The 10512-nt window shown below is 47.9% G+C and overlaps 1 protein-coding gene across 1 annotated transcript in view; it reads right to left on the minus strand.

Moving 5' to 3' along the window:
• The window catches only part of MEGF6 (multiple EGF-like-domains 6), a 279570-nt gene that overhangs the window by 8446 nt on the left and 260612 nt on the right, over window positions 1-10512 (minus strand). The window contains exons 29-30 of the mRNA XM_015405472.1: window positions 7001-7129; window positions 2996-3127 (exon numbers count right to left, since the gene is read on the minus strand). Of these exons, the coding sequence (XP_015260958.1) occupies window positions 2996-3127; window positions 7001-7129 (261 nt within the window). The remainder of the gene's footprint in view (window positions 1-2995; window positions 3128-7000; window positions 7130-10512) is intronic.

Consider the following 10512-nt stretch of genomic DNA (forward strand, 5'->3'; position numbering starts at 1 on the left):
CTGCCCAAAAATAGCCCTGCCACTACATATTGGTAACAAAGGCATATTGAGAACAAGTGTAGTACCGTGATGAGGGACTTGGACTGGACTAGAGAGACCCAGATTCAAATCCCCCACTCTACCATAAAACTAAGAAGCTCTTCTAGGAACAGCTGAGGGCATATATGCACTGATCCCTTCTCATTCTGAACACACACACGTATACACATGAAGCTACCTTATCCCAGGCCTCTGATCACTGATCTCTCCACGTCTGTTATCATCTACTCTGACGGGCAGCGGCTTTCCAAGAGTCTCAGGCAGAAATCTCTCACTTTGTCTCCTACCCGATCCTTTTAAAATGGAGATGCCGGGCATTGAACCTGGGACAATGCTCCCTCTAAGCTGCGGAGTCTTGTGTGCAAAAATTCCACTTTGTGAGCTACTGGCCTTAAAGTTGTGAGCCAGTGATTTGACTGCTGCATAAACTAGGTTGCTCTGGAGCCATCCTCCCTGAGCTAAGACAAAAATGTGTGAGCTGGAGTCTAAAAAACTGTGAGCAGCCTCACACTAACTCAGCTTAGAGGGAACACTGACCTGGGACCTTCTGCAGACAGAGCAGATGCTTTACCACTGAGCCACAGCCCATCCCATTCTGGCCTCTTTTACCGCTTTTCTTTGTGGGTGTGAAAGTCATACTTGTAAAGAGCAGGGGCAACCAAATCCCCTCCAATAAGCGGCTGGCTGGCCGGGTGGGGGGGGGGGAAGGGAGGCCCAGGCCTCTGGCTTGAAATGAAGCCTTTCCAAGCTGGCAGAACCAACACAGATTTTGCAAACCGGCTCCCGTTTCGTTCGCCGTTTCCTTCTGACGCCTGAAACAGGAGTCTCCCCAGATGTCCTATTTGCAAGAACCGCGGCAGAGTTGCCAGCTCGGGAGGATTCCTTTCCATGTAGCAGCTTAGCGGCCCAGGCATCTGCTAGAGACATTATACAGAACATGATGGAGAAAGGTTGCGTTTTTCCCCTTCCTCTTTTTAAAAGTGAGACATTCTTTCCTTCCAACCAACCTAGACGTGGAGCAAATGATCGGCAGTTCCATGCAGGATCTTACGCACAGCAGCACTAGCCATATTCAGAAAACAGGGTGGTGCAAATGAACCTCATTAGGCGTTCGGGGGAATCTGTTGGAAAATGCGGGGGGGGGGGATGGAATGACCACCCCCGTTCCAATTTTGTTTTACAGGAATGCACAGAGAAGTGGTTCTACAACTCTGCCCTTTCAGTCCACAGCAGTATAGCTCCTCCAAAGATCAGTGACTTAACAGTTTTCTTTCTGTAAACGGAAAGAGGGACCTGGGGTAGAAAACAGCCCCATTGCTCATTGATTTTATGAATCTTCCACTCAGTTTCCAAAGGGTTAAGGGCAGGAAGGTACCGGTTGGATCTTAGGGAAAACTTTTTGACAGTGAGAATCGTGCAACAGTGGAACCGGTTGCCCAGGGAGGTGGTGAGCTCCCCCTCCCTGGCAGTCTTCAAGCAGCGGCTGGACAAACACTCGTTTGGGATACTCTAGGCTGATCCAGCATGGAGCAGGGTGTTGGACTAGGTGGCCTGTGTGACCCCTTCAGCTCTGTGATTCTATGATTCTATGCACATGCATCTGTGCAGCCCAACCCTTAGAATTAAACTTCCTAACTATTAGAAAGGAGTGAACAGAGTCTCCCTTTTACTGTGAAAGAAGTTCTCTCTTTACCACTTTCCACTCCTCCTAAATTCTAGTTTCCTTGGGAGAATGTATAAAATTAAATCCCAGCACTGGAATACTGGAACCTAAACAGCATGATAAAAAGTAGAGACATCACCCTGCCAACAAAAGTCCGCATGGTCAAAGCAATGGTATTCCCAGTAGTCATGTATGGCTGCGAGAGTTGGACTATAAGGAAGGCCGAGTGCCGAAGAATAGATTCTTTTGAACTATGGTGCTGGAGAAGACTCTTGAGAGTCCCTTGGACTGCAAGAAGATCAAATCAGTCAATCCTAAAAGAAATCAACCCTGACTGTTCCCTGGAAGGCCAGATAATGAAACTGAAGCTCAAATACTTTGGCCACCCAATGAGAAGGGAGCCCTCACTGGAGAAGACCCTGATGCTGGGAAAGACTGAAGGTCAAAGAAGACAGGGACGGCAAAGGATGAGATGGTTAGACAGTGTCATTGATGCAACGAACATGAAGTTGAGCAAACTTTAGAGGACGGAGGAAGACAGGAAGGCCTGGCGTGACTTGGTCCATGGGGTCGCGAAGAGTCGGACTCGACTGTGCGACTGAACAACGACAACTGGAATACTTACAAGTTGCTGTAGCTTTCAGTTTGCATCTTTCCCTCTGTGTTAACAACGTGCAATCATGCATGGCCCAAACACTGCAAAAAAGCAATTCTGATATGATCATGCATGAGGACTGCAGGAGAGTCTTTCTGTGCTGTGTTTTAGTGTACTTGCAGATGCAGACTGCTAAAATACTGCACCAAAAGAATCTTGATGCAATCATACACATAAGACCGAGGCAAGATTGCTTTTTTTGCAGTGTTTTAATCCAACTCATATGTGTACCTTAGTAAAGGGAAAGGCAGACACAAAGGAATGAAAAACTGCATGAAACAACACACTCAGTATCCCCTGTGCAAAATTCAGAAACAAAATAAAACAGCACCTCACAACAGTGGAAGGTTCCTAAAGCATCAATCTCACTTTGGAAGCAAGACCATTTAATTCGGACTGCCCAAATTTGAGGAAAAATTCAGAGGACAAGAGTGTTAGAAGTATTATTCCCATGAAAACTAAAGTTTACAGTCAAGTACTTTTATTAGCAACGCAGCAAAATGCTTCCTCCCTCCCAGACATGGGAAGTGCTTCCACATCCTCAGGATGTGGGAAAGTTATGGAGTCGTCATTCTCAGAAGCTAAAGCTGGTGAATTTGAACACAGCACAGGAAAGCAACAGTTTAGGAAGAACTCACGCTGCCGGCAACTGCTGCCATAGAATCCTGATGCACAGATACACTCCCCGGTCACTGGGTGGCAGTCATGGTTCACTCCCGCACAACGGCAAATCCTGCCACAGTTCAGCCCAAAGGTCCCTGGCAGACAGGCTGTGCGGGAGAAAGGGTCAGCAAAACAAGAGCTACTAAGAGAAAGGGAGGTTTGGATGCATTTCAGAGCAAAACAACTGGTGCAGAAATTCCATCCCAGGGCCAGCCCACATACGTGGCTTTTTCCATAACAGCTGGAATTGCAGTTAGCTCTGGCCTGAACTGTACATACTTTATACCCACTTGACATGTGAGAGCAATAAAACAAAATAAAATCACACATTCTGAAAAGGCGTAAATGGTGAGGACTAGCATCGTCTTCCCTAATTGGGTTTGTTAGAATGATTTTGAGCTGATTAGAACATGTGGTGAATTATAAGAACAGAAGAGAAGCCAATGATGGATCAGGCCAAAGGCCCATCCAGTCCAACACTCTGTGTCACACAGTGGCCAAAAATACCAGGTGCCATCAGGAGGTCCAGCAGTGGGGCCAGGACACTAGAAGCCCTCCCACTGTTGCCCTCCCCCAAGCACCAAGAATACAGAGCATCCCTTGCCTCAGACTAAGAGTTCCTATCTATACCTTGTGGCTAATAGCCACTGATGGGCCTCTGCTCCAGATGTATAAGAACAGAAGAGAAGCCAGTGTTGGATCAGGCCAATGGCCCATCCAGTCCAACTCTGCCACACAGTGGCCAAAAATACCAGGTGCCGTCAGGAGGTCCAGCAGTGGGGCCAGGACATTAGAAGCCTCCCACTGTTGCCCTCCCCCAAGCACCAAGAATACAGAGCATCCCTTGCCCCAGACTGAGAGTTCCTATCTATACCTTGTGGCTAATAGCCACTGATGGGCCTCTGCTCCAGATGTTTATCCAACTCCCTCTTGAAGCCATCCAGGCTTGTAGCCGCTGCCACCTCCTGTGGCCGTGAATTATATTACACTATATGCTACAGTCTTCCAGAGGTAATTCTTTTCAGGCTGCACTAAATACTCCGCCCCCCAATACTCTCTAAACATGAAGTGATGGCAAGTCAGGGAGATAAGAACTATCTTGTGCACTCTCGTTTTCCATGTGCGAGAGGTTGGTGGTGGAAAGTGCCATCAGGTCATAGCCAACTTACGGCAACTCTATAGGGTTTTGAAGGCAACAGACAAGCTGAGGTCCTTTGCCATGGCCTGCCTCTGTGTAGCAATCCTGGACTTCCTTGAGGTGGTCTCCCACCCAAGTACCGACCTCGGCCAACCCTGCTTAACTTCTGAGATCTGACGAGATCTGGCTGGCCTGAGTCATTCAGGACAGGGGAGCATGGTGGGTTACTGATGTTCAAATGTGCAATTCCCAAAGACTGATCCACGGACTGTCCTATTTGCTACTTCTACTGTTTTCAGAAGTGACAGACCCTGTGAAGACCCAGCAGACCGTAAGGTGTAATCCATAACTGCACTGTGCAAGTTTCTAGCCCTGCAAAGATAAGCTTGAAGAGGTTTGGGCATTGTTTGGTTATTCTAGAAGAGAGGGTGGGATTAGTCAGCACGCTGAGTCGACTAGGGGCAGGATTCCAATGCCCTCCCATAAATCCTGCGCCCTCCCCAGGGTTTCCAGGCTAAATTATGCAGAAGATGCAACATACTCATAATCTGCAGAAATGCAGATCAGTTGCAGAATATGCATTTTCCTGGAGAAAGAACCTGAATTTAAAAAAAAAATTAAGACCATGCTATGTGTCACCCACCCCATCACTTTTTGTGATTATTGGAGGGAATCTTTCTGATACTCAGGTGTTCGGTGACTCTCAACTTCTTATTTTTCCACGAACATCAAGCCAGGCAGGCCTGCAAAGGCCCCATCCTCAGCAGATTTACATCCTTCTGTGTCAGTTGAAGTCAGGGGGTTTAGAAGGGTATAACTCTGTTTAGGATTGCACTGTAAGCGTCTCTATCCCCAGCATGGTTCGGGATTGCCAGCTCTTTTTTAAAACTGGTGGTTCCGTCTCTTGCGGTACATTTATCAGTGGGAATTAGCAAGTGTCAGTGTTTATCTCCACGGTCTGAAAATTCTGCAGCCCTAACAGCTGCAACCCAGATCCCCTCAGCCATGGCATCTCTTAAACACTGCGCACAGGAAATCTTGCATCTCACTGCATGCTGTGTTTCACCAGTTTTAGGTTGCTATCAGTTTGCTCAGAAGTTGCCAGCCCTCCATGGGTTGAAAAGCCAAATCTGCTACAACAGGATAAGGGTGCCTGGTAGGCTTCTCACCGTCCCTACATATGTGGCCCTAGATTAGATTGGTTAAAATCGAAATTGTAAGCCGCTCAGAGCCCCTAGGGGGTGAGCAGGATAGAAGCCGAAGTAAATAAATAAATAAATAAAAGTTGTTTCCTCATTTGGTAAAAAAATATACCAGGAAGAAAACAACATCATCATCATAGTGGCCTTAATCGACCTCAGCAAGTACAGCATGGGTTTAGCATGACTTCAGGGTTCATGCACACGCATGTTAGATATGACAGACCACTTCAGAGTTGTTCACTTCTAGAAACCTCAGCAGGGGGAGGGAAAGTGGTCTTTAAAAAATGACAACAGTGCTAGCAAATCACACTCAAATATACAAATTCCACTAGTAGAAAACACCATCAAAGATTGTCAAAACAATATATTAAACATTTATAAAGTTGGTGGTGTCACAACAACATTTATGCATACTGTAACTGTGATAAGGCATAAGATACAATATTTCCTCCTTTAAAGATAAGACATAAAGTCCATGCACTCAGTGTAAATTGATAACATGGTCATAACCAGGGGTAATTTTGTAGAGAAAGAGGTGCAGGAGCTCATTAGCATAACTTATTTGCATATGTCATGCCCCCTGAGATCACCGGAAGTGTGTCATAAGGCAACACCCACCGCTCAGGCTCCACTGGACTGTTTTGGATTGCTAGCTATTTGGGTGGGGGGGAACGTGCAGATCTGCCCTCACAGAGGAGGGAGAGCTTGTACCTGAATAAAACCTGGTCTTAAAGGTGCCACTGGACTGTTTTGGACCGGGGGCCTGGGGGGGGCTCTGCAGCTTACCTGGCTGCTTCTTGCTTTGACTGAGGGCTTCTGGGAGCAGGGGGCGGGGCTTGTTGCATGTGCCCGCCCCCTGGGCTCTTTACTGCCGGAGCTCCGCTCCTGTGCGCTCCTGCAGGAAATGACCCCTGGTCATAACGTATTCCAAACAGCCTTTGCAAAGACGCCCATTCTAGATATTTGGAAGACCTGCTTCCTTTCCTTAAAGGAGGAAATATTGTATCTTATGCTTTATTACAGTTACAGTATGCATAAATGTTGTTGTGACACCACCAACTTTATAATTGCTTAATATATTGTTTTGACAATCTTTGACGGTGTTTTCTACTAGTGGAATTTGTATATTTGGGACTTCTGTGACCCTAGTCTTTTCTCCTTGCTGTTTGGATTTACAGCAAATCACACTCAGTAGTGCCTGAACAAGGTACCCCCAAAAAGTTACAAACATGCAAAAAAAAAAAAAAAGATACAGTGATTTACCAGGGAGATGTACCTGAAAAGGGGGACCATCCCCAGTAAATGCAGGCAGTTGGAGTGTCCGAAATGGCATAACCTTAGAGACAGAACCTCAAAACCCACATGTGCATCAGAGGCACGCTGTTCATGCTACAGCAGCCCATGCTGGACTGGCTCTCTCTCTCCGGGTTTATTAATCTAATCCTCTTGGACGGAGCACGCTGCTCTGGTTTCCCATTTGGCAACTGCGCCTATGTTAGGATTATGTGAGCATGCAACACCTGCCAGGATCCGATCCGCCATTTGGCCAGGCCAAGCGTGGACTTATTTACTTATTTATGCCTTCGGAGCAATTCGGATGGGCCCACTTTGCAAGCCCGGCCAGAAAAGTCTGCACGTACTTTGCTCGCACCCGTGGCCCGTGAATCCCGGTGGGCAGCCGCACTGGCCCGTGATGTGGTTGCAGGGCAGTCCCGGAGCGCAGTCACAGCTGGAGGCACAGTCCTTCCCGAATGAACCGGGCAGGCAGGCTGCGGGGAGCATAAAACACAAGAGTCAGCGCCGGGGCAACGGACATCGTCCAAGCAGTGACGGCAGAGCAGTGGAGTTATTAAAAACGGCAGAGTGGGTTATTGTTGGAGCCTTCGGGGGAAAGCAGGACTTTAATTTCCTGCGGACTCAGCTGCTTGCTTTCCAGCTGGGTGGTCTTCCAACTGGGGGAACTGCTAACAAGCCAACATCTTTCTTCGGACAGCCCCTGCCTCGAAAAACTGTCTGGCGCTTCACACCTTCTGCTCCCCCCTAGTGTAAAATTTATGATGAGTCCAATGTTTGGCCTTAGCCAGGATTCCAGAAGCCCCTGATGTAGGGAACCTGGTGTTCACGGAACACAGAAAGTGGCTCTAGATGCATGATTCTCATTTAAGGTGTGGGAGATCCTGAGTTCGAATCCAGAAAGGGCCTACTTACTGGGTATGGGAAGGAAGAGGGATCTGTAAGTGACTTTAGATTCCTAGTCTGGTCAGGAGACATAACTCAGTGCTATTATTTATTTCTTTATACTCTGCTTTTGGACTCAATGTGGCTTACAACATCTTTCTCTCTTCCTCCATTTCATCTTCACAACAACCCTGTGAGGTAGATTAGGATGAAAACATGTGACTGGGCCAAGGTCACCCAGAAATCTTCTGTGGCAGATTAGGGATTCGAACACGGGGCTCCCAGGTCCTAGTCCAACACTCCAACCGCTATATCAGGCTGGCAGAGCACTTGCTTAGTGTGCAGAAGGCTCAGTCCTTGGCATTTCTACCTAAAGGATGTCAGGTTATGGTTGTTCAAAACAGTTGCCTCTCCTTAAAACCTCAGGGAGCCAGTTTCCATGCTCAGCTAGCTGGATCACTATTCTGACTCAGTACAGGATCAAGATGGGTAGCCATGTTAGTCTGTCTGTAGCAGTAGAAAAGAGCAAGAGTCCAGTAGCACCTTAAAGACTAACAGGAGATGAGCTTTCATGAGCCATTCCTCACTTCTTCAGATACAGCTAGAATGGGAGTCCACCTGTCCTATTTATTGGAAAGTGGAGAGATTTCAGATGCCAAATGACATTAGCAGGCAAATGACAATAGCAGGTGTGAATGGAATTAGGTGAGATATAAAAATGAGTAAGAGGCATGGAGAAATCAGCATTGGTAATGGGACAGGAAACCTAGGTCTCGATTCAGTCCAGGTAGATGCATTGTCTTGAGCTTCATTATCAGTTGCAATTCAGCAGTCTCTCTTTCTAATCTCCTTTTGAAATTCCTTTGTAAGAGAACTGCCACTCTTAGGTCAGCAACTGAATGTCCTAGAAGGTTAAAATGTTCCCCCCACTGGTTTTTGAATGTTGTGGTTTCTAATGTCAGACTTGTGTCGGCTGGCCTGTTAGAAACCACGGCATTCAAAAGCCTGTATGGCAACTGATAATGAAGCTCAAGACAATGCATCATTTGCTATTCTCATTTGCCTGCTAATGTCATTCGTCATCTGAAATCACTCCACTTTCCCATAAATAGGACAGATGGACTTCCATTCTAGCTATATCTGAAGAAGTGAGCTGTGGCTCATGAAAGCTCATACCCTGCCACATATTTTATCAGTACAGGATGTTCATTTAGGTCAGGAGCCCAGGTTTTAACACATGTTCTGGTTGACATTTCCAACTGGATTCCTGAGGCAGCTCACAAATCAACATTATAACCACCAACTATGTCAAAGCACTGAAGAGGAGACGGATCCAAATGCTTGCTAGAGGAGGGAAGGCCAAGGTCTCCAGCCAGACAGAGAGGGCACTGCAGGATTTTGTTCCTACGAAGCCACTCTTGTCAGGAGCAGGGCGAGATGTGAGAACAGCAAGCAAGCGAAGTCAAGCAGCCTCCACAGTTGGCTGAACACCCACTCTGTTCAGACCCAGGCCACAATGGAACGTAACAATGGGTAGAGGAGGCTCCCAGTTAGGGTTGCCAGCCTCCAGGTGGAGCCTGGAGACCCCACACTATTACAACTGATCTTCAGATAACAGAAATCAGTTCCCCTGGAGACAATGGCTGCTTTGGAGGATGGATTCTAATTCGGGGCTCTTTTTGTAGAAAAAGCCCAGCAGGAACTCATTAGCATAATAGGCCACACCCAACAGCAGGAACTCATTAGCATACTGGGCCACACCCCTGACCGCCCAGCTCATTAGCACATTAGGCCGCACCCCCATGTTACCAGAAGTGTGGTCATCCAGCCAGACCCACCTTTTGCTTCTTATTCTGTTTACCTTGTTTGTTGTCAAAACCCAGGGCCTTTTTTTTGTAGCAGGAACTCCTTTGCATGTTAGGCCACACACCCCTAATGTAGCCAATCCTAATGAGTTCCTGCTGTTGGGTGTGGCCTGTTATGCTAATACGTTCCCGCTGGGCGTGGCCAACTTGGGAGCCAGCTGGAACTCCGTTCCTGTGCGTTCCTGCCCAAAAATAGCCCTGGATTCTATGGCCGTCTACCCTGCTGAGGGCCCTCCCCTCCCTAAACCACACCCTCCCCAGGCTCTACCCCCCAAAATCTGCAGGTGTTCCACAACCCAGAGCTGGAAACCCTACTGCCAGTGCTTCAGGGGACAGGTTTTTCAGCTTGCTGCTCATTGCCAAAGGCTGAAGCCACTGGAAATGTCCCTGGTAAACTCAAGGGCCAGTCTGCCCCTGCACTCATCCGCACTCAGCCCATCAATTCCATATTCAGGCAGGCTCATGTACAATGGACCCTGCAATAAAGATGTGATGCTCTGGGGCTTCAAAGAAGGGGTTTGGACACTTTCCATGCTCCTAACCACTACACCAAACTGGTGCAGGAGGGGGGTGCCGGTGTGGTCTCTGCCATGCTTCAGCAGAGCAGAGAGAGAGAGGAAGTGCAGCTATGCAATCAGCATGGGGTCAGGTGACACAAGGGAGGCCAATAGCATTCTACCTGGTTTTCTAAAGCTGCCAGATCTAGCTAGACTCTCTGTCTGAGCAACAACCTGCTCCTGGAGAGACAGAGTGGTCACAAACTGGCCACTTGCTGGTTTTGCTGGTTGCTTTCCAGCTTGCCGCCAGAAGAAGAAGAGGTTGGATTTATACCCCGCCCATCACTCAGAGTGGCTTACAAACGCCTTTCCCTTCCCCTCCCCACAACAGACACCCTGTGAGGTAGGCTGGGCTGAGAGAGCTTTTTCCAGAATTGTCCTTGAGAGAACAGCTCTGACAGAACTATGGCTTGCCCTAGGTCACCCAGCAGCTGCAAGTGGAGGAGTGGGGACCCAGGCCCGGTTCTCCCAGGTTAGAGTCCGCGCACTTAACCACGACACCAAACGACACTACACCACTGCACCACGAAACCACTACACCAAATTGACTCC

Source organism: Gekko japonicus, unplaced genomic scaffold, assembly GCF_001447785.1.
Source record: "Gekko japonicus isolate JY-2015 unplaced genomic scaffold, Gekko_japonicus_V1.1 scaffold1889, whole genome shotgun sequence".
NCBI lineage: Eukaryota > Metazoa > Chordata > Lepidosauria > Squamata > Gekkonidae > Gekko > Gekko japonicus.